Below are 25,184 nucleotides of genomic sequence, written 5' to 3' on the forward strand. Positions count from 1 at the left end.
TTAACAATTTCACTTTTGTGTATTAGGTTTTGTTGTAGTTTGCTTGGTGGTTTGCTTTGCTCTGTCTGTTATCACTTGAAACCACTTAAATCCTGCTTTTTATTTAATAAAATCATTTTCTTGTTAGACCCAGTGTAAATAATTGTTACATGGGGGTTGTACAACAGCTGTGCATATCTTTTTTTGGTGAAGGTTGTGAACTTTGACCTTGCTTTGTATAAAACTTCTATGCAAAGTAAGATGGATTTGGGGGTGGGGGGTTGATCCCATTATGACTCTGCAGTTGTCTAGTCCCTGTAACTGAGCCTTCCCAGAAGCGAGCAGTTGTCAGTGCATGTGTTACTCTGCTGTGGTCCTTAAGCCCATCAGTGTGCCTTACTGGGGAGACCAGAGCTTGTGGCTGAGCAGGACAGGGTGGTGGGGTGTTCCAGAGAGCAGGTGGGTAGACTCAGTGGTGTGATCAGTGCATCAAGTAAATCAGAGGATCTCAGTGACCCAACCTATCAGGTCCACTAAAAGTCTTCCCTTCATAAGAGTTCTTGAAATGTGTACTGATGGATGGTCATACTGGTGAAGCACGGCTTTGAAGGTTGAGCAGTTGGTGAGATTATCAGAATGTTGAGTTGCCTCGTTTTGCTGCTGTTCAAAGATTTTTATTTTTTATGATGCTAACATATGATTTTGAGAGAGGAATAATCAGCATCCCAACGGCGATCACTGGAGCTACTGCAATAAAACCTCTTTGTGCTGCTCTGCTAGGACGTGATTCATTTACTCTGAGGTCTATTTACAGTGTAATAAAAAGATTTAAGCATTCATGAGAACTGTATTATTTAAAAATTAGTTCCTGGCTTTCTTCAGGAAACAATAAAATTAAGACTCCCCTTCCTTTGCTGAAAACGGAAAAGGATTTTATTGAGCAATAGAATTTATCAATCTGGCAATCTGCAGGCTAGACCCTCTGCTGTTATATTTCATAATAAGCCATTCTTCCTCAGCCGAAGAGCACTGGCCTAGACTCTACTGAAACCAGTGGAGCTATGACAGTTTATCATCTTTTTAAGGAGTGGTGCATATGGTAGGCCTGCTGCTCCTGGACACTGCTGTAGATCAGGAGTAACTGTAGAAAACAATATCAGTGTGAACCTGGTGCCCAAAGAGGCAAGTTTGTGTTTGTATATACATGGCAGCTCTTGATGTCTTGCTGTGTCCACAACTTGACCAGTGCACCCTTTGGGTGGCGGGGTGTGCACGTTGGCTGGTTCAGGATCAGTTGTGGTTTGACTGTTGGATGACATGTTGAGGAACAGAGCTGGATGCTGATAGGGATAGGATTTGTGTGAAGGTGAGATGTGTGGAGATTGAAACAGCTGAGGGATAGTTAAATGTCTGATTTATGTGGTGCAATTGTAACCCACACACGTATGCGTGATTAACTGTCCCATAGAGTGGTACCCAGACCACTTCACAGAGAGAATAAGTGTCATCTACAGCCGAGGCTGACAGCCATCTGGCCTTTCGCTCAAGCTGCAGAGGCATCTGCACAAAGCTCCAGAGATCCCAGGTCTGAGTCCACCTGCAGGCCATTACATAATGGGTAAGGATGCCTGAGGGGGAAGTGGGTAACAAGCAGGTCAAAGCATGTGGAAGATGATTCAACCCTGAATCTAAAAGATGGGGTGAAGGAACGGTTTGTTGTAGTTGATAAGATGGGTGAGCTTCATTGCATGGGGAGGAAGAGTAACAGCAGTTGCTCTTCAGTCATATGCTGTGTGGCACGTTCATTATTTATTTGCAGTGGGATAGCTCTGATCTCAGCTATGTGATTTGTATCCAAATAGTGCAGTATGCAACAGGTCCTTTGGAAGGCATAAACACGTATTTTTCACGCATTTCAGGAGATGAGGAGATACTCGTGGCCCTTTCATTTGTGTACAGTGGAAGTTCCACATGTTTACAAAATTTGGTTCATTTGGGGAAGAGATGTGACATTCTCGGGGAGGCCCATTTTGCATCATTTTTCGTTTCTTTCCCACTGTACTTGAGCATGTCATATAATTAGCTAATTCCAAACACAAGTTGTGTTGAACTAGATAGAAAGTGTCTGCCATGTGTCATTAAAATCTTGTTACTGTAGCTATGCTATTGATACCTGTTTTGATTGGGCCAAGCTGATTTTGTTACTGTTAGACTGCTGAATCTGTGTGAACATCTTTTAAAGGGTGGCTTGACTCTGCAAGGAGACCTGGACTATTGTCTTCATTGACAAGAGAGGTGTTTACACCATAAGATATCTAATGCACATTAGCAATGCTGTTGTCAAAAACATAACGGAGACCAGCCCCTGTACTTTTATAGGGTGATAGAATGGGCAAGATGGGGTTTACCTCCCAGTAAACACTAAAGTATGTGCTTTCCACTTGGGATTTTACAGTGACGTAACTGTTGTGTATTTAGTTACCTTGTTGTCAAAACACACACACACTTTAATAAAAACAAAAAGCAGTCAAGTAGCACTTTAAAGACTAGCAAAATAGTTTATTAGGTGAGCTTTCGTGGGACAGACCCACTTCTTCAGACCATAGCCAGACCAGAACAGACTCAATGTTTAAGACACAGAGAACCAAAAACTGTAAGCAAGGAGGACAAATCAGAAAAAGATAATCAAGGTGAGCAAATCAGAGAGTGAAGGGGTGGGGGGGAAGGTCAAGAATTAGATTGAGCCAAGTATGCAGACGAGCCCCTGTAGTGACTCAGAAAGTTCCCATCGCGATTTAAACCATGTGTTAATGTGCCGAATTTGAATATAAAAGTCAGCTCGTCCACTTCTCTTTCCAAAATGGTGGGATAATTCCTCTTCAGTAACACACATACCTTTAGGTCATTGACAGAATGCCCCAAGTGGGTCTGTCCCACGAAAGCTCAACTAATAAACTATTTTGCTAGTCTTTAAAGTGCTACTTGACTGCTTTTTGTTTTGATAGTGTATAGACTAGCACGGCTTACTCTCTGTTACTACACACTTTAATGTCATTGAAGACAAAGCATTAGTGAGAATGGCAGTATAGGATTTAATGTTTTTGTTGTCATCACAGTTTCTAAATCCAGTGTGTTCAATTGACAGAACTCGGCTTGTTTTTCTATCTGCTGGCTCTGCAGATTTAATATGGCATCAGGAAGCTAACCTGGATATATTTTTTTTTCCTGGCTTAGGCTTTATCAACAACAATAAAACTATATAGGCCAGATCTACTGGTGCAGCCCTCTTATCTGAGTCCTGCAGTTCTCCCCCAAATACATAAACAAAAGAGAGGGGGAAAACCTGATAAGATGCAGATTTTTAAAAGAACTGATTCACCAGGACTACACAGGTTTAGAGAACCTTCCAGCAGGAACTATCTGCTGTTGGGTAAGCCTGTGTAGACGCAAGATCACTTGTGCAGAAGTGTAGGCTCTATACGGATAATTAGTAAAAAAGCAATACAGGCTCCCCTCTCCGCTTGGTAAAAATCAGCAGATACAACTGTGAATACAGATGGGAGCTAAACATGATAAGTAGGAAGGTGGCTTTTGAAGTAGTCCCTTTTCAGAATATACTTGCTCTGTAAAGGAATGTTTATTCAGTATTTGCATTAGGTGGCTGAAGCAGACCAATGAATGATTTGTTCTGGGTCTGGCATCTTATCTCTAAGCATGTCTAATTCTGAATGGCTTCCATGATGAAAACCAAGCATAACACGCCTAACTGCGCAGTACTGTACCACCGCCTGCTGATCACTTGTGCCCTGAAGTGTGAATACTCAAAGCCCTTGTAATTGTGTCTGAGCTAGTTTAACTGCAGCTCTGCTCTTAGAGCTGTCTGGTGCACTTTCAGTCTTTCTGAGGTCTCTGCTTCACAGTTGCTCAGAGGTGAGGTCCATTAATGGGATGTTGCCATAAAAACAGTATATGTAGTTTGAGAGTAAAATACTCAGACTGAAGGCAGCCATAAACCCACGGGACCGTGAGTCATTTTAACTGACAGTCCAATTTTGGTGCCAGTGTTTCTTAACACTGTAGTCATTTGTGTGTAATTGAAATGTGTTGCCTTGTTCCAGGGACGTTGTTATTGCACCATACGTGTGTGTGACATGAGAGTTGAGTGGCAGGAGGACCAGCTCCCTTCATTTACACTAGTTTCAATGTGTAACTGCTTCAGTGTAGAGTGTAGTTACTCCAACTTATGCCATGTAAATGAGAGAAGTGGGCATGTGGTCCCTGCCACAATGGAGTTTACTGTCTGTTTGATATTTCATTTAAAAAAGGTTTAAAAACAGAGACTCTGGGGAGAAGAAAGAGATGAGTGGCGCGCCAGGGTAGTGATAATGTATAGCCATTTTCCCCAGATGCTTTATATCTGTGAGAGAGCTTCAGAGCAAGAGGGAGAATTTTTTAATTTCAGCGTAATGCTTAGGTAGGTGAGCTAACAGGATTCATTTGACTGGAAATGATCACTTTTATAGCAACATCGCGTTAATGGACCTCACCTCTGAGCAACTGTGAAGCAGAGACCTCAGAAAGACTGAAAGTGCACCAGACAGCTCTAAGAGCAGAGCTGCAGTTAAACTAGCTCAGACACAATTACAAGGGCGTTGAGTATTCACACTTCAGGGCACAAGTGATCTAAAGTGGTTTGTGTTGTGGCTTAGTCATTTGGCTGATCCAATCCAATCGAGGGGGGGGGAATATTAAATAAGTTAACTAAAGCAAATGTTAAGAACAATTCTTTCAACTTTTTGCACTAAACAAATATCAGTTGCAATGACAAATCTGTCTAAACTGGTCAACATGGAGGTATTTGAACAAGGATTATAATACTTAAAACTTCAGTGGTGCTGCTTATTCTCATCTCTATATAAACAGACCAGTCTTGCTTTTATTTGAGCAATAAAATGTTCCTGCTAAGTAGTCCATATCTTAGTGGCTGGTGTTTCAGCTTCTGAAGCACTGATCTGTACAGTTACATTTTTCTTACCATTGATTCTCAGCGTGCTGTTTGGCTGACCTTGATTTATCAACATCCACCCATGCAACAGAAGGTATCGCAACCATTTATTCTGGCTTTTTTTGCCTGCTCAAGGAGCAAATGTTCCTATGATTCAAGTGAAGCAAGAGGATTCTGTAAATATATCTATTCGATAGGTCACATTTTAAGGTTATGCCTGTAATGTTTCCTAACATTACTGAGCTCCAGAGGAATCAGAGCACAATGCAGGAAGATATCTACTGAAGAAAATCTTTTACCAGCAAGATAAAAGTTCGGTAAGTTGCACATAGTGTTCATGATCTCCAGAATACAATTGCTTGTAAAAAAGAAACCTTTCATGTTTCTGTAACTCAATATGTATCACTATGATATGTACACACAATGGTGTGATGTGATAACTACAAAGTGGCTTCACTTTCATACAAATGATAATGTGGTATACCATAAAGGCTTACCAGCTATCGAGTATCGTGGTATATGCCATATATGGTAAGAATATATGGTAGAAATTCATTTTATTAAAAAACTTGTAGCTATACCACTTGCTGTATAGTTAAGGTTGCCCACTTCCTGCTCACACAACATGGAACACTTCTGCCCTTCCCCTTCTCCAAGGCTCCTCCCCAGCACTCACTCTCCCCACCAGGCTGACTGTGGCTGGGGGTGGAGGCTCTGCGGTGGGAGTGGGGGTGAGGGGTTGGGGTACAGAAGGGTACCCTTGGCTGGGACCAATGGGTTTGAAGGGGGATCAGGGCTGGGGCAGAGTGTTAAGGTGCGGGAGGGTGGTGCTATCCTCAAGCAGCTCCTGGAGGCAGTGTCGCATCCCCCATCCAGCTCCCAAATTAAGGCACAGTTCTCAGCAAATGGGAACCATGGGGTGATGCTTTGGATGGGGGCTTCATGCAGTGGCCCTGGCTGCCCTATGCATACAAACCAGAGAGAGGACATGCTGACTGATTGCCCAGGAGCCACATGGTGGGGGGGCTAACAGGGAGACTACCAGACCTGCTGCAGAGCTCCACTAACTATACAGTCAGCAGCCCAGTCAGCAGTGCTGACTGGAGCTTCCAGGATCCTTTTAGGACTGCGTGTTCTGGTCAAAAAATGGACATCTAGTCACCCTATGTACAGTCTTCTACCCCAGCCCTTTGAACTTCCTATGGGTGGAGACCGAAGAGGTCAGTCTATGCAGAGCTTGTTGTAGGGTCGGAGCCTTAGTTACCATGAAATCAATGGCTCATAGGGAGCCATAAAAGCCTCTAGAAATGACCTAGACTGACTCTTCTGCACTTAAAAATGTCACGACTTTAAAATTGGACACTAGGGCTGGAATTTTGGGCACTCTTGAGAAGCTGGGCTGGTCCCCCTTTCTAATGAAATAAACTCCATCTTCTAACTTTGCAGGGCTGCAGATTAATACTTTGAAGTAGTGCTGTTTCAATGTACTGAAAACCTGTGCAGGAATGAATTTTGCTTGTTGTATGGCTCAAATGGAGGTGTCTTTTTGCTGTGGCGGGGATGGCAGCTGTGGAGGAAATGGTTCTATTGCAGATTGTTCCTTTTAAAAAAAATTATTTCTTGGAACCTGCTCAGGATGATTAGCATGTAGTACATGTGAGGAAATGATTAGCAGGCAGAGGGCAGTGGAGGCCATCAGAAATTCATTATAGAGATTCATAGGCCTGTCAAGCTGGATGGGATCTTGAGGCTAGACGTTATGACCTCTCCTGTCCTGAGGCCAAGTAAACCTAGACCACCTACGACTTGTGTTAGTTCAGTCTGTTCTTAAAAAACTAATATAAAACCTAAATCTTGTTGCAGATTACTACTTGTTCTGTTGTCAGTGGAGATATTGATCTAGTGGTTGATTTTTTTTTTTTTTTTTTAAACCTTTATTTTATACTACTACTGACACTGACATTGTAGTTGAAATATTCTATTTTTTTATTTTAAAAATCCTTAGGACTGAAAACAAATTTCAAAATCATAATTTCGCCAGCCAGAAATTCAGAGTTTTGACAAGCTCTAGAATCTGCTCCATCCAGCTGTGCACATTTATAGAGGAGAAGGAAATAACGTAGATGGTCTGCAGTAATCGCCAAAGCAAATCCAGTCAGGACAAAGACGATCACCATGGCACTAATCTTCCTAGCTCATTATTAAGTTGAAAATCTCATTTTGATGTGCTTGAATGAAGTTTGAAAGGTTTGTATAAGGCAGATTTGACAGATAAACACAATGCTGACAGAATGAATTTTTCTTCCTTAGTCAGAAGTGCTTAATATCCAAATCAATAAATCCCCATTGACGTAACATGTCAGAGGTAGAAGGAGGATGCTGGAAGAGTACAAAGATCCACCTCACTGTTTCTGCCCTTTGCTCTCCACCCTGATTGAGATCAGTGGAGTTGTATAGGAGGCAGGGTGTGGGGTCATCAAACCCTACAGAGCAAGAAGAGCAAACTCCATCCCTTCAGAGCTTGGGACATGCATGGAGAACATCGCTGCATTTTCTCCCTTCTGCTGAGCCCCTCCGCATCAGGAGCAAGTGGGGGGAGGATGTTTTTAGTGGTGGGGCTTTAGTCTGGGACTGGGGAGTTCCAGGTTACCCACTCTCATTCCGATTTTCTATGTAACTTTGGGCCAAATTCGCAAGGGATCTTAGGCATACTGATGCTGAGAATTGTCATACCTCACTTCTAGACAGCTAGAAAAGTTGCTATGATTCACAAAGTCTCTGCATCATCTCAGGATTGATGTCAGGCTGTTAGGTCTATAATTATCCAGGTCATCCCATTCATCCCTTCCAGTATTGGCACAACATTAACTTTCTGTGCGGGGTTAAAACTTGCAATGCTTCTCCTTTTGTTGATTAAGGTGCTTTTCATTTAGATGTTAATTTTAGTTGTGAACATCTCATTAAAAATCTCTCATGCAAGATTTGCCAGCAGCAAGCTGTCCATTTTAGGCCAGACGTAGAGAGTTTATAATTATCCTGACAATCTTTACGGTGTTATAGAGAATAATAATTCTAAAGTTTCAGCAGATGCCCCTTAACCCTTATTAAGAATGGCATCTTTTAATGTCTTTATACAGTTATTTCAGGGTTTAATCGCTCATGCTTTAATAACTCGTTGTCTGAGAGGCTTAACCAACTGCATTGTCAGAATTTCTTTTGTTCTGCTGCTTTTGAATTAAGGGTAAGCGTACATAGTCTGCCATAGTTGAAATATAAATTTAGTTGGCATAAACTCAGCATAGGACACTTCACAGTGAAAAAGAATAAAGACAGCTAGTTGTAATGGAGGTCTGGATTTTAACTCATTTTTTGCTAATGTTAGAGGCATATTGTATCAAATATCCTTGGACTGGAATCAAAATGTGCATTTTTACAGAAGTCCCAAAATCTCTCTTGTCTATTAATGTGGGGAAGCATAACTTTCAGATAGCAGCAGTCCTTTCTTAAGGATGCAAAATCCAATAAAGCATTACAATCCACCCTCTGTTCTCAGGCCTAAAGGCAACAATAAATTTCACCTAACACAGTAACTCTCTGTAGGCTTGGGAAAGAAAATAACTGGGAATAGCTAGATTATAACTTGTTCTATCATCACACCGTACCTATTAATTCCCACATTAGATCTAATGGGAGATGGGTAACATGCTCCAACTAGTACCAGGATAGTGCAGCTTCATGTTGAGGTTAAAACTCAGTAAACTGAAAAAGAATACTAGTGTTTCAAAGGCAAAGTTCAATAATATTTCTGCATTACTGATTATTGTGAATTCAGGACTAGATTCTGTCTACCCACCTGTACCGCAATCAGTAGCGCTACTTATGCAATACGATACTGCTCAGCATGCTCTCAGTCACGGGTGACTGGTGACGAGGGACATGGGTGGTGGGGTCAGCACCCTTGTGACTTTGCCTACACATGACTCCTCCCTGTGCCACCCATAGCCCAGGGGATGGTCAGGACAACACCCCCTCTGCCTCAGGCTTCTGCTCTGCCCTTGTTCCATCCCCACCCCACCTCTTCTCCCAAAGCCTGCCCCCCCCGCCAGTGTGTTGCATCCTGGGGGACTACCAGGGCCAGAGATCTGGCACCAGCAGCAGCGGTCAGTCCCTCCCCGATGACTTACGGTGGTGGTGGGGGGAGGGGAGAGAAGCAGCCCTAGGTCACGCTGCGCCCCCAGTTGCCAAACCGTTACCATCCTTAATCTTACAAAGACAGAAACTGGCTTAATATAATATCACTAGCAAAGCACAAAGAATCAGGCCACCCCACGTCTAGCTGAATAACTTCTGTCAAAAAGTACACACACAATACTGAGCCAGTACCGCTACCATGGAAGGCTTCTTTGACAAGGTTGCTTTGCTGTTCCTCCATATTGCTGCCTTGCCAAGCTCAACAGAGAGATACGCTTGGCCTCCCCTCAGCTCCAGACAGCCTTTCAGTAGTTGTGTAACAGTTGTTTCTCCTCCCTGGTGTGGTATATAGGGGCCTGACCTAGTGGGTGAGCTCAGCCCCTGATCTGCAGATGATCTAGGCATGGGAATACCCATCTTCTCTCCTCTTGTGAACCACTGTAGGGCTTAGCTCTGGGCATGCGACATGGAGCTATGCTCACAAACGTGAGCCCCCAGGAGCTTTTTACTACAAAAACTGCTGAGCGAGTTCAGGCACCTGCCGGGTTGAGCTGCAGCTGAATCAGGTGTTTTCTGACTCATATGGGGGCTGATTCTGGGATTTTAGGTCTCTAAGCTGGCAGTTAGGGGCTATAATTGGCCCACAACGTCTCTGTGCTTCAGCTCCCCATCTGTAAAATGAGGATATTAGTTCTTCACAGGGGTGAAAGAAGGATAAATGCATCCGGGAGTGTGAAGTGTTTGGCTGCTGAGGTAATAAGGACTATGGAAGTATCTTTGAGCCCAGCCCTGGCCCATCACATAAAAATACCCCTAGCATTTGCAAAAATACCATGTGTGCTACACAAAGCAGTTACTCCCCAGCTCTTGCTCTTCTCCATGCTGGCAGGGGACTACCGTTCACCCCAGAGCTCCCGGAGCTCCAAAATGGGTGTTATTGCAGGAAAAGCAGCTATATAGGCACTCGAGTAAACTATATAAGCACCATCTCAGCTGGTCAGTTAAACAGAAGAATGCTACAAAAATAACCTGAAGACCTGTCCCAGAACGCTTATTATTCAGGTCAGCTTTGTGTTAAGGTTGATGTTTACACCAGAGGTACATTCCAATTTCATGCCATTATTTGTGGAGAAAGAGGATGGGATATGTTGTTCTTAAACAGTAGTGAATCATGTGGTTTTAAAGATGAAAGTGGCATGTGCTTCACCCCAGAGACTTTGCTATATATTTTTTTTCCATCTGACTCTCCGTCCCATATGAAATTCACAAATAATATCTGTGAAGATGAAACTGCTGATCTACACAAATGTGAAGAGTGTACTCTTGCATGGATGTGAGACCTGGGGTACTAAAAAGTCTTCAGATCACAAGCCGCAGACATTCATAACAGATGCCTGAAGTACGTCCTTTACGTCAAATGGCAAGACTTCATCACAACTGAGGAGCTTTGGACAAGAACCAGTTGACATTGGAATCAAGAGAAGAAAGTGGGAATGGCTAGGCCACGCTCTCAGAAAACCATCGTCCAAGAGTAGTCTGTCAAGCTCTCACATGGAACCCACAAGGAAAAAGCTAAAGAGGAAGACGTTGGACAACGACCTAAAGAGGAAGACCTTGGATCTGGGAAAACGACCAGTCCAACTGATCTACATATACTCCTTTCCCACAATTGATGCTGTGAACCCGTGGAGATACGGTATCATCCTTGACTATGGTGACGGCATCTGGGTTCGAATCACACTATGGACATCAGTTTATGCGCGTCCGATGAATTCCAATAAAAACGAAACTGGTCACGTGCTAATGTGGTTTCATTAGAACCTTATTCTAACCTTGGACAACGTGGAGAAGGTGTATTGAGATTGAAGGACAATAACTGGGGTGCTCCTGGAGCCAGATAGAAGTTTTGTCCTGAGTCAGAATGAAGTGGAGGAGATTTGTAGATGGCCTATGGTCCAGGCAGAATACAAACGTTAAATAGTAGTAGTAGTCAGTGTGCTGTTGCTCAGTTCCATCAGCAAAAACACAAAATCAAGGAAAGAGTGTTTGTTTTTCTGCTGCTCCTGATACCTGGTAAATCAGTTTCTTCTGGTGAAGAAATCGAGTCCCTACAGCAGTAATTTGACATTGTGCTGAATTAAGAACTCAGGTGCAGGAGAATCTCTTGTATACTAATCTTAAATACTTAAATGAGGGCACTGCATTCTGTGTCATAATTTAGGATATTATTTCAAAAATAGCTGCAAAAATAATTTGTTAGATTGTTAATCCAGACTTTTTCAGATTGTTCTTCACATTGATGTTTAACACAAAGTACATCGTTAGCACAAACATCCAGAAATGAACATACAATACCCAGTTACTAGCTGTTTACTGCACTTGCCATGTAAGAACCTGAAATCCTCTTTTCTTAAATGAAATGTAAATTCTACACAGTATCCCTGGAGCAGAGGTTCCCAGACTGTGGTATGTGTTGTTGGGATGTTCCATCAATGCATTTCACAAGAAGTTTTTTAAGAAGGTGGCACATAAATCAATGCAGTTTGGGAATTGCTGCCCGAGAGGATGTTTTAAAGAGATTGTACATCTTAAAAGACGTACTTGAAGAGGTATGATTACCTCAGTGGAATAGTATTCTCTAACGGAAGTACAGTATAGTGCTAGAATGGATGGGCCCATTGAGTATATGTATTGCTTTTTTTTTTTCTTAAAAAAAAAAAAAAGAAGAAGGAAAAACGAGCCTGTACTCAGCCATCTCCCCACCCCTCAGCCAATCCTGTGGCTGCTGAGGTACCGGTACTCAGTAACAGGAAGTACTGGCACAAAAAAAGCAGATTATATGACAGAGAGAAAGCCGTGGTAGTCTGTATGCTATCAAAACAAAAAAGCAGTAAAGTTGCACTTTAAAAACTAACAAAATAATTTCTTAGGTGAGCTCTCGTGGGACAGACCCACTTCTTCAGACCATAGAATGGTCTGTCCCACGAGAGCTCACCTAAGAAATTATTTTGTTAGTCTTTAAAGTGCTACTTTACTGTTCTTTTGTTTTGATAGTATATGACAATGGCAATTGAGAGCACTCAATACTGCACAAGATTTAGGCCTGTCAAAGTTAGACTCAAGACTCACAATTTGTCAGACCACTCTGTTTATTAGCGAAGCTGCTCTGCTAATACATTTAGAAAAGTGAGCTCCCTCCCAGGGCTCAGGTCTCTTAATTTATACAGATCAAGAAGGCAAGTTAATAGACAAAGGAAAAAAAAAGAAAAAAAAACAGACACCCACCCACCCCGTATAGTCCCTGAGACCAGTCACGTACCTTCATTTCCATATCACCCTCAGCAATCCCCTGCCAATGACTCCTTAGTTACCTTAATTAATCGCCATTTAGCACCTAATGCTCTGGTTCCTGCTTTTCCAGGCACGCCTGGCTCTGTTTAAATCAGCATAACCTCCCCTTCTTGAGCTTAGAAGCAACATTGTGTCAGTGTGATTTAATTTCTTTTTACAATGTAACTCTTTTATGTACAATGTCACATCTTATACTTCCACAGGCCTAATAGTGTACTTTTTGGAGGAAATCATGGCAGTCACTGATCAGTTTCCAGAAACTATTGTTTGTATAATAATTCCATCATGCTGTGATACATGGAAGCCTTTCATAATTCAATACATAATAACTGCATTAAGTTAATATAAAGAGAAGTGGTGGGGGAGTATTTTCTAAGGGTTACCATAGACCAAAGAAATTTACTCAGTTTAAAAATTCTGAAGCAATAATGCCATTTCAAGTATTATTCCTGCCCCTAATTTCGTTAGCCAAATGTTGTGGTTTTGTAATCACATTTTTCTCACATGTAAATACTTTCCCCATGACTCTCACAAACAGAAAAGAGATTGTCTAGAGTGCCAGTCAAAGTCATAAAGTAAACAAACTGCAAACAAATTCCTTTTTCTTGTATAGTGTTCTGAAGTAATTTACAAAAATATTAAGTAAAATGTTATAAGAAGTCTGGATTTTGTTGTTGTGTTTTTTTTAAATTCATCCCTCTTAAAGTTACAGCTGGAGTATTCAAATTATTTTTAGGGAAGTAGTCAGAAGGGTAGTTCATCTGTAGCATCACAAAAACAAGCAGTCCTGTAGCACCTTTAAGATTAACAGTTTTATTAATTAGGTAATGAGCTTAAGAAAGTTGTCGTCATTTCATGTGTGTGCAGACATGCTAGTAATATGGGTGACATCTTTAACAGCAGTCTTGAGTCAGAAGAAGGTTACAATACTGGGGCTGGAAAGGACCTCACGAGGTCATCAAGTCCAGTCCCCTGCCTAAAGCAGGATCATTCCGGTCAGGATTTTTTCAAGCTGTGACTTTAAAAACCTCAAGGGATGGAGATTTTACCACCTCTCCGGGTAATGCATTCCAGTGCTTCACCACCCTCCTGGTGAAATAGTTTTTCCTCATATCCAACCTACACCTCTCCCTCTTTAACTTCAGGCCATTGCTCCTTGTTCAGGCATCTGTCACTACTGAGGACAGCCTCTCTCTCTCTGTCCTCTTCAGAGCCCCCCTTCAGGAAGTTGAAGGCTGCTATCAAATCATCTCTCTCACTTTTTTGCAAACTAATGAGCCCATATCCCTCAACCTCTCCTCATAGGTCATGTATTCCAGCTCCCTAGTCATTTTGTTGCCTTCATCTTTGATCATCTAATTTTGAAGCAAGAAAGTGTCCCCTCCACAAAAGACACAGCTCTGAACATGTGGCTGGATGCAGTTGTAATCTTATTAAAACACATTCTGCCTAAAGTGCCAACATGATTGGAGAGCGCGGAGAGCTGGGTGTCAAGAGGCCCATCTTATTTCTAGCACTCCCAGTGATGCAGTCCTAATCCTGCAATAGATGGTGAGTCAGTAGACTCCTGAGCGCCATATTGAAGTCTCTGGGAGCATGGTGCTTAATGTGTTGCAAGTTTGGGGCCTTTTTGATTGATGTTGGACAGCTTCTTTGTGCTTTCAGATCTCTATACTACAAATGGGGAATAGTGATTTTTCTTCTCTGGTCATTAAATGCTGTGATATTTGAAGGTTGCTAGATAATGTTTTGTTGTTGCCCAATATGTTTGAGGTGGACATTGGTAAGGCCTGGCTTATGCTGACAGAAGGCAGTTTTATGTTGACCTAATTCTGTAAGCCTCTATTCTAAAATGTTGTTCCCGCCAATGAACTCACCCACTACACCAATTTCATCATTCCACCTCCATGAGAGGGTAGTGTCGATATTGGTGTCATCAGATCGATGAAATGTTTCTTCAACTGTTGTGCCTTTCAGAAGCGGTCCCACATGCCCCATGCTCCCAGTTAAATGGGTGTGAGTGCTCCTGGTGAAGGCATGTGAGGCCAACACAAGAACCAAAGCATGAATGTGCAAAAGTGATGTAATTACTCCAGTGGCTGGATATCACCGTAGGTTAGATGGATGTAGAGATGCCCTAAGTCATAGAGTGTATTCTCTGTTTTCCAAGGAGCAGAGAGATTTCTAACATCTGTCAACAAGCATTAAATGAAGGCTTTGTTTCTGGAAGCTTACCAACTAAGGAAGTTAGTAAAAAATATCTACCCATTGTGTGAGTAGTACCTCATTTTGTTATCTTTTAAGAATCCTACCCTGAGGTCTTATCAGAAGGTTGGCTAATTGGAGATGCATTTTTAAACTGCTCTGTGCTGCACAGACAGAATCTTTTTTTTTTAAATATAAACTCAGTCTCCTGAGAGAGCCATGCTGAATAAGAGCTTTCCATTGTAACCTTAATCAGATCAATGTATGATTGTTATCTGTCCCACAGAACTGAATTGCTCTTGGAATCAGGACACTGGTGGCTCATTTGCAGTAATGTACACCATTAACTCAGTGAGACGCAGGCAGCTGATTTGGTTTATTTCAGTTAGGAGACCCCCCTGCCCCTTTGCCTCTTACTACTTGTATGAGATTAGTTGCTTTGCCCCAGACCTGCTGCAGGGGAAGGCAGAGGGGGCAGTTGCCCCGGAGCCTGATGTTTCAAAGGAGTGTGAAGTTCTGGCCATTGCTGCTTTGGCAGAGGTGGCAGCTGGAGCTCGGGGCCCTTTGGATTTCTGTTGCAGTGACTCCGGCTGTGTACAGCTGTGAGGGGTGGGCAGAAGTGGGGCCAGTGCTATGGTCCAGGTGGCACTGAGGGCCAAATGACGTAGGCCCTGCCCCTTCTGCCCTTGGCCTTGCCCCTTCCAGGGAGCAGAGCCAGGCCCCCCACTCGGAGCTTGCCCTGGGGTGCACAGCAGTTGTTGGTCCCAATGCCTGGCTCTTTCCCTAGAGTTGTGACATGACAATCACATTTAATGCAAATGGTTGCCAAAGTGAAACAGTTTACAGAGTAAGGCATTGAAATAGGTTTCTCTTTTAAGTGCTCTTATAATTAAGCTTATGCTATTTTTCTAAGTCTCTCTGTTATAATACACAGAAAAGCTAGACTAGTTAACTTTTCTTGCATCCTGGGCTATGTCCGGATTACAGGGATTTGTCAGTCTAATTGAGCAGCTGGACTGCCTGGACACTCTGTTGGTAAAACGGCCAACCAGAAGCACAGCAGACAGGGTTGCCTGGAGTAGTGGAAAGCATTGCCTAGAGAGGAGGTGGATTCTCCATCCCTAGAGGTTTTTAAGTCCCAGCTTGACAAGGTCCTGGGTGGGATGACTTAAATGGGGTAGATCCTGCTTGAAGCAGGGGGCTGGACTAAGTGACCTCCTGAGGTCCCTTCCAGCCCTATGATTCTGTCTGTCAACAGAGGGCCCCCTGGAATGTCCAGACCTGTATTTTGTTGACAGATCTCTGTCACCAGAGGCGCTCTTTCTCGTGGCAAGTGATGTACAGCTGTCGACAAAAGCGCTGTGTCCTGTTGACTTACTGTCAACAGAACATCCTTGGGAATCTGGACATGCCGTGGGGTTTGTCAACAAAATTGCCATTTGCTTGGCAAAACCCTCTACTGTAGGCGTAGTCCTGGTGTGTAAAGCTAAGCAGCTGATTACTGGTACAGATTTGTTCATCAAATGGTCAGCTTTTGTTTACTCCAAAATAAAAACCCCAAATCCTCTTTGTTTTAAAAGAAATATATTGGGTTGAAATTATTTACAGATACAGGGTACAGCTTTTTGTGGTACTTTTTACAACGTGTTAATAAGCAGATATGTATCTCAGTAGTTGATATAAGTAGAATCTACTTAAATTTTTCACTTGGATTTAGTGCCCAATAAAATGCGTGAATGGGCTTCCGTTGAGTGGGCTTCCGGCTTTTCTTTTGCTGTATGATAATGATTTCTAACACTGAACTGGGATACTGCTTAGCTTTCTGTGCAGAGAAAAATCTGTTCTCTCAACAAATATGTGTTGAAAAGGACTTCAGTGTACCCACTGGGGTGGACCACAGCCTGCAGGATGCTGTAGTGACCTTATGGAGGGCTAGTATGTGGGCAATAGGGTCAGTTCCTTTGTTTCCCTGGGACTGAAGCTTATCAAGGATGAGCCTGCAGCAACAGGCTAATCCAGCACCTGGGGCTAATGAACCACCAGCAGCCAATTAAGACCTGTGGAACCCTTTTATAAGGCTTTCCCACAGGTAAGGAGGGAAAAGGAGAAAGGGGACGGACCAGGAGGGAGGGAAGAACTGCAGAGAAGAGCCTGCAAGACCGAAGGGCAGCAGCCACTAGAAGGTACTGAGGAAAGCATCTGGGGAAGTGCTTCAGGGAGGAATCTGGTGCACTGTGGGCTGAGGGAGGCACCCCTCCAGCAGCAGCTACCTAGGGTCCGTGGGCTGGAACCCGGATTGAGTGGGAGGGGACCGGGTTCCTGCAAGGCCACCCAACACCCTCTGGGGCAGTTTGGAACGGGCAGGAGGGGACCCAACATCCATGGGGGACCTCCCCCATTTATGGCTGTGCCAATGATAACGGCTCAATAGGCTGTGCCCTGCCCCTGGGAAAGCAGGGAGGTAGAGCAGATGGGGAAACAGCGAGCCTCTGAGGCATCTCTTCAACTGCCACAAAGCGCAGGACCCACAAAGAGTACCTCAGGGCTTTGTCACACCACTTCCAAAGGCTTAGCACAATCCAGGGGCACAAGCGACATGGCCTGGTAACACAGGCTGTCTTGCAGCCAGCTGCTGCTGTTCCCAGAGCATGCTGGTTTGCAAGAGAGCCTGCAGCCTGGCTGGGGAGAGGCAGTGGCATTAGCCCACACAGGCTCAGCTTCTGCAGACAGGAGCTGACTCTGAGCATGCTGGGGGAGTTAGGGAGCTCGGACTTGCTCACCCGTTATCCTGGGAGGCAGCCTGCTGCGACTGCAGCTGGGCCCTCTCCCAGGATAGACAAACATACCAAATACACCAAATCAGCAGTCTGCTCGTCACCGAATTAATGCCCTAGGTCATGGAAAATGAAACATCAGCATCCTCACAGAGCCATTCAAAAATACATTTGAAAGGGACATTATCAAAGCTATTATTTATACATGAAATGCATATAGTATGGTCCCCTCAGTGTTATCTGGACAGAATTACCCCTTCCCTGGTCTATGATACGGTGTCTTTGTCTACACAGCCCAAGACAGCCCTCAGACTGGTTGTGTCAATATTCTAGAGATGCTTATAACATACCGTGTATTATTTTGAGTTTGTATTTTCAGGCAGCCAAATTTTGGCAACCTGGTTAATATCCTTTTAAATGTATTTATGATCCTCAGTAATTTTGCAAAGTTACCACTTGTATATCACGAAATAGAACTGGACAAAACTCAAAAATTGACATTTCAAAATTCTTTCATCCTGAATTAGAATGGGGAAAAATCAGATTTAAATCTTTCCTGCTTTTTCTGATAAATGTGTCCTTCAGAAAAAAAAATTTTTTTGACCAGCTCTATTATTAAGTAAGGGCAATTTCTTCAGCTCGGTGTAAGAGTGTCATAATATCTTAATTTATCTTTCAACATATTTATACCATGTCTTTGGCTAATTATTTTTCATGACTGCAAATGTCTTGCCCTGTGTTAGATGAATAACTAGTTAACTATGTAAGCTGATTTTACTTTATTTCAAGCATCTGCTTGTTTGGTCTTGTCCATTGTTTTCAACCTGGAAAATACTTTTCAGAATCAAAACAGGTAATTCTAAAGTCTTCTGCAGGGCAACATATTATATCAAATCTGGGTCATTTTATTATAATTAGCTCTTAAAATATGTTTTTGTGATGTGTAAGTTCCTAAACACTTAACTTCTGTAAAGTGATTTTTTTTTCCCAAGGTTACATAGCAAAATTAATCACAAGTTGGAGCAAACCACTGTTGTGCTGACTTGCATTCACAGACTGTCCCCTAGACCAATGTTTCTTAAATTATATTCAGCAGAACATTGCTGTTCCATGAACAACTCACTGGGTGTGCTGAGAGCATCTGACGCTTTTTTGCTATCGTACACTGATGGTATATATTTTCTGTTATTAAAATCAGATACAACGTTACTACTTCATTGCTAGGATACCTGATTAAATTACTTAATTTAGTTTTTGCTATATATGTTGCTGTCTGTTTGTTTGTTGGGTCTGACAATTTTTTGAAGAAAATTTTCATAAATGCTCTGCATAAAAGGTATTGTTGTTTGTTTGGTGTTCCGTGGTCTAAAAAAATTTACAAAACACTGTTCTAAACCATGCTACACTTTCCACTGAAGTGATTCCTAAACACAGTCAGCTTTTGCTATGCTGTACTGTGCCACATATATCTATTGGATTTAAATACACCTCTTTGGCTACTGACAGTGAGTTTGTACTGGATCCAAAACCAATCAGTTGTAATACATATTTTCTCTCCAAGTTAGGTAAAACTAGTCCTACCTCCTAAAATAAAGAATGGCTAATTGTAATTTTTGAACACGCTATCTCTTAAAGGCATAACTGTGACAGTGCTTGGTGCCATAGATGTGTGCACCTGAAAGTCCTCAGCAGAACTCTCGTGGCACTGTTGGAGTGAGATAACGTGCTACATACAGCGCCTTCTTGAACTCAGAGGGCATCTCTGACAATTGGAGGGCCAAAATGGAAGAAGTGGTCACCCTGGATGACCATGTCATCGAGTGAGGGAGCAAAGAGGAAATGGACAATCAAAGCTTAAACATACCTAGAAGGGGAGGTGTGTCACCTGCCATCAGCAGCAAACCTGTGGCCCAACTTCAGGGAAAAGTGCTGAGGCTGACTGGGAAAGGAGCTGAGGCAGCTGCTTTACTAATCAAGTTGTGATGCTGAGCAGCAGGGTCGAGGCATGAGTGGGGCATGATATCGCATGCCCTCCCCTGAAACACCCCGGTGGTGGGGAAGGCCCAGCAGCCAGAGCTGGAAGGGAAGTGGTAGGGCCAGATAAGCAACAGTTCTGATTATGGCCCTACTGGCTGCCTGGTGCGGTGCAGTGGCTGCAGTCCCCCAGGGAGCTGTTGTGCTGTGCTGTGGGGTATCCTGGGCAGGCTGGAGGCTGCTTGGGAGACAGAGCCATCCTTACCCATAGGCACAATGTGAAGCTGTGTAGGGCACCTGAAACCTTTGGGGCACCACTGGGTCTCAGTGCCCACCCATATCCCTGTTCTGTGGCTCTGCTTCCTCCAGAGAGGATGTAGTTCCTTTAAAAGTGAGAGAGCCTGCCCCAGCTATTAGCAGAGCCTGTGAAAGAGCCCTTCAGTTGATAATGAAGCCACTTAACAGGCATTTGCCAACTTCTGCCGCTTTCCCGTTTTACTGGGATAGTCTACGGACCTGAGATTAACATTTTTGCTTTAAAAATATTTCATTAGTGCGTTGCTGAAAATTACAAAAATCACTTCTCTCTCTCAAAAAAAAAAAAAAATCATCCCCCTGCCCCAGATGCCAATGGCCACAGGGGCACCAGTTTAATAGTACTGCTTAGGGCCCCAGAAGTCCTAAGATCTATGGAGTGCCTCCCCCAGGTAACATGCCATGTGGAGAGGATGGGAAGACATCGTGTGGGTGGGACCAACTAATGTGTGAGGGTTTGTGGGGGTGGTTATATTCCTCCTCCACCTGGGGTCCCCTTTATGCCCCTCTCCACTAGTCACTCATGCTGAGAAGCGATAATTTATAAGTCAGCAGAGAAATAATGAGTCTGGGGAGTGCAAAGGGGAGAGAAGCGATTGAATGTGGTTCAGGTCAGAGAAGTGAGGATGAGTGTGAGAAGCAGAGACATGTAGGTGCATGGAGAGAGGGAGGCTAGTACTCAGTGTTCAGGACGGGCAAGCAGATTTATTTTTTTTTTAACCTGGGCTGAGAAATTTTTGGAAACTCCCCCAAAGCTGAGTTCAGAAAACCGTGTAGTGTTTGTTTGTGATCATTCTATATCATAAAGGGATTTAGTCCAGTTCATATTGTGATCAGACCTCTGATTTTTGGAGTCATGGATAGCTAAGAGAATTAACAGTAAATTCTATTTAGTGCACACAGTGTGCTTTATTTTTGAAATACGATGAGTAGATGTTGAGTATTCTGTCAGTCTTGTGTCAAGTTCCTGAGTAATTAAACATTGGTATTCCCATGTTTCTAGATTTAGGTGGGAGGGAAAAGTTGTACAAGTTATTCAGGTGATGGTACATGGTCACGCTGCAACTCTGTAACAGAGTCGCAAGTAGAACCTAGGACTTCCAGACTCTCAGGATAGGTCTATACAACACCTGAAAGTTGATCCTAGATACTCAATTCCCACTACAACAATTGCGTATCTGAAATCAACTTATCTAAGATTGACTTATCTGGCTGTCCTCACTGAAGGAAGGCCAATGGGAGAAATTCTCCTGTCGACCTCCCTTACTCCTTGTGATAATGAGGAGTACGGGGTCGACTGAGCACTGATGGTAGGATTTCCTGCTGGGTGCGTGAAATTGAACCATGGAAGATTAATCTGATCTGGTCAATCTCCTACTAAGTATAGATGTATCCCCAGTCTTATGGCAAATCTATTAGCTAGACCACCCTCAAACTGTAAGGTCAGGGCAAGAGCAGTGTTGTAGATAGGCAAAAGTGGAGAGCTTGTACATTCATCAGGAGCTAGGGGAGTGCTTGGTCTTTGACAGACTAAAACATCAATGTAACTAAATGGGTTAACAAGTTTGTTATATGCTACTTGAAAACATACGTGCTTGAATATATACCTTGAATGTTCATGAATATGCAGAATCATTTTAGATCATCAGTTTTCTTTTCAACTCTGCTTTAAATCCCTTGATGCTCTACTTATTGCTAGGATTGTCAGCATTGTATTTCAAAACAAAGGGACTCTTTTTAGCAGCCCCACTCCACTCACCCTGATGCTGTCATTATTACTACAACTATTGATAAAACAATACTCAGCCATGTTTGTTGGGACATTTCTTCCTGCTTAGTGCAGTATTTGGCAACTCCAGATCTTGATGTAAAAATAAAAATAAGGGACTTCTCTCGTCAAAAGGGATTCTTGGCAACCACACTTATTGCTGTTTTTCAGGCCTGTCTTTGTTCTATTGCCTTTTTAGATACTAAACTAAAGAAAAAGATCGAAGCCACCACAAGACAACTCATGAATAGTCCTTCTGTAATATCTAGGTTGTACATAGTCAGGGAGACATACTGACCCTAAGGAGTAGCCCTGTGCTATAATAGAGAGTTGAACATTGGCCAAGTCTGAAAACATCTTATTTGCTTAATTTTTTAAAAGGGTACAGCAATTTTATATCGACTAAATTACTGGCTGATGATGGCTGGTTTCAAAGGGTAGTGTGTTTACATGTGCGTTCTATGAGGAAAGGATTGTTCAAAGAATTCAGCTGATATCTGTGGAACTCAGCAAGGGCCCGTTTTCAAAAGGTATCTGTAGGTGCTTACGTACCTTTACAAATCTGGCCTCAAGAACCTTTCAGACATTTCTTGTATGTGCAAATTAGTATTGATTTTAAAAAAAAAAAAAAGCAAGGTAACATAGGGAGGTACTTCTTCACACAACATAGAGTCAACCTGTGGACCTCACTGCCGGGGGATGTTGTAAAGCCCAAAAGTATAATTGGATTCAAAAATGGATTCGGTCAATTCATGGAGGACATATCCATCAATTGCTGTTACCCTACATAGTTTGGGAGGCAACCCTGTGGTCCAGATGTCTCTAAACCTCCAAATGCCAGAATATGGGACTGGACTACAGGGTATGGATCATTCTAAATTGCCCTGATCTGTTCATTCCTTCTGAAGCATCTGGTATTGTCAGAGACAGGATACTGTTCTATATGGACCATTCAGATGCTGAAGACTTTATTTGATCTCTGAAGAAAATGGAAAACTACAGAGAACCTAGATGGGAAATTGAACTCTTCCACTGAGTCTGGAATTCCTGTTACATTTAGAATAATTGCCAGGTTTCTACGGTAGAAAGCAAACAAGTATTTGACTTTTCTCCCAGCATAATTGCATATCAACCAAAGCTGTGATAGCACAGAATATAAAATATCATGCAGAGAAACAGCTTTTCAACTGTTGGTTAATCTTTCATCCTTTCTTTCCTCTAGGATTATGATTGCTTTTTTGAAGCAAAGGAAAGCAACACTGTCTTCTCCTTTCTAGGGCTGAAACCTAGTTTGGTGTCAAAGGTGAATATTGCATTTACAGACTTCTATGACTCCCCTTTCAATCTTCAGCTTAAATTTGCTTTGAGAGACATTGAGGGGTCAGCATGAATGTGGTGATGTTCTTCTCTCCATCTTTCTTTGCCAATGTTATGCTAACGAGCTGTGTGAAACTGAAACAATAATACAGAAAATTTCTGCTATTAAAAACAGAAGTTATAATTATCTTCTGTCAATTACATGTTAAGAGCAAAATTCTGCTGTTACACGGTGTAAATCCAAAGTAACCCCATTGATTTCAAAGGGGTCTGCAGGATCTGTACTGGTGTGTTAGCAAAACTTGGTCCAAAATCCTTGACACAAGTGCACCTAACGTGCAAAAACACCTTTGTCTTGCTTTAGAAATAGTGCCTGGGAAAACAGTTAAAACTGGTCAGCAATTGATCAGTCAGTGTTTAAAACAAACTGTTTCTGGGTGTTCGTAAAGCCACTTGATTGGAGCAATTCCATGTGGGACAGTTAAAACTTAGTTATATATGTAACAAGAAATGTACCACCATGTGTCAGATGCGGTTAGCTTCTCTGAGTAGGCAGTATGATGTCTGATTCAATACCTGCAATGACCCTGGGCTACCTCATTTTCTCTCTCTATGAGGATCCTTTGTCCAATGTCCTTTCTCCTCCCTTCGAATTTATTGTGCTTTTGCCACAAGTGCTTTTATCAGGAACACAGCCTGGCCCCGGCTATCTATGAATATAGTAAATCTCTTTAAAGAATGTCAGGCACTGGGTTGCCTTGCTGTAGGGTGACAAGTGAGATGCTAAGGCAGCTTCCTGCCTGTCCTGGTGTCACAGACCATGTGGCACCTTGGAAGCGCCCAGCAGGAAGTCTGTCTCTTAGGCTGTGGAGGGGGAGGGGTTGGTGGCACACGGCTCTGCATTCCTAATAGCAGGGTACTGACCAATGCGAACTGAGAGCCAGAGCAGCAAGCTGAGCCACTTGCACACCTCCGCCTAGGGGCATTCTGCAGGGCCAGGACAGACCACAAGCCTGCCTTAGCACTCTGCTTCACTGTCCACCTGGAGCTGATGGAGGTAAGCCCACATCCCAATACCCTGCCCAGAGTCCCCTCCTGCACTTCAAACCCCTCATCCCTGGCTCCACCCCAGAGCCTGCACTCTATTCAAAGGTGTAATTATGTTGTGTCCTGGACATCAACAATTTTCTTCAACTGGGGCATGAGAAAGAGAGTTCGCAAACCACTGCCCTTAGATATTGCATTGGGATGTTTAAGTAATGTATTTGATGTAGAAAATTTCAGTTGTAATTGCAAATGTGCTCTCCAACTCTGTGTCTGGAAGATGTATTTGTTCTTGCAGTGATACTTGTATGAGCAAATAGGAGTTTGAGCTGTAAAAAGTAGTTCTTTATTCTGCTGTAGGTATGAGAATACACAGTAAATTGATTTTGTTCCTCTTCCATCTTTTAAACAGGAGTCAGAACCCTAGAAAAATTCTTTGAAGGTTCAACAAGCACATCCTGGATGAATAACCTTGCTGTTCGGCACATGACTGCTTCCCTAATGGTCACTGTGATAAAAAAGCCAATGCAAATCATCAATATCTTGCTTGCCACGGAAGAGGTGTTTTCCAAAAATGTGAACTTGAGTATACACAGAAGGGTATAAAGGGTGAGGTGCTGCTCCTTTTTAAAAAATGCCACTCTTGATGTTTCACATTTGTCTTTGGATGACATTTTAACTGCCATTGGAAGTGCGTTTTTTTTTTTTTTTTTTTTTTTGTGCCAGTACTTGCTGGTACTGAGTACCAGCACCTCTTTTACAAAAAAGGCACTGGCCATTGGTATCTTATCTAATAATCTAACTGAAGATGGGTGGATGTTGAGGAATGGAAGTGCAAAATCTGTCTTGTTCCAGATTCACATACTAGCCGGATCCCCTCTCTATGTAAGTCTTCAGCTACTGCTGTCTCAACCGTGGTCATGAAATTAGTCTACTATGAAAGTTATCATTTTGAAGTTTATTAGAATGAAGTGCTATGGGTTGACCCTCTCTAGTCGGGCATCCTCAGGACTTGCCAGGTGCTAAACCAGAGAATTTGTCGAACCATAGGAGGTCAGTATTGTCTAGCAGCATTACCAACACTTCCATGGCTCATGGGGCTCTTAGAAGACAATTAGGGGTACATCACAGCTAAATAACAGCGCAGAACACTGATGGGCAGGGCTGGTGGCTTTAAAGAAACTTTATGGGACCATGGGAAATTTGTCCACATCCATGATATGTGGATATCTATCTAACTAAAATCATGCCAGACCATGGA

General features: G+C 42.8%; 1 protein-coding gene across 1 annotated transcript in view; it reads left to right on the top strand.

Annotated features, from left to right (window-relative positions):
- The window catches only part of SH3BGRL2 (SH3 domain binding glutamate rich protein like 2), a 61,961-nt gene extending 37,350 nt beyond the window's left edge, over nt 1–24,611 (top strand). Inside the window, exons 3-4 of the mRNA XM_074988868.1 lie at nt 22,785–22,865; nt 24,336–24,611. Coding sequence (XP_074844969.1) covers nt 22,785–22,865; nt 24,336–24,350 — 96 coding nt within the window. The 3' untranslated portion in view covers nt 24,351–24,611. The remainder of the gene's footprint in view (nt 1–22,784; nt 22,866–24,335) is intronic.
- The last annotated feature ends 573 nt before the right edge of the window (nt 24,612–25,184 follow it).

The sequence above is a fragment of the Carettochelys insculpta genome, chromosome 3, assembly GCF_033958435.1.
Source record: "Carettochelys insculpta isolate YL-2023 chromosome 3, ASM3395843v1, whole genome shotgun sequence".
Lineage (NCBI taxonomy): Eukaryota > Metazoa > Chordata > Testudines > Carettochelyidae > Carettochelys > Carettochelys insculpta.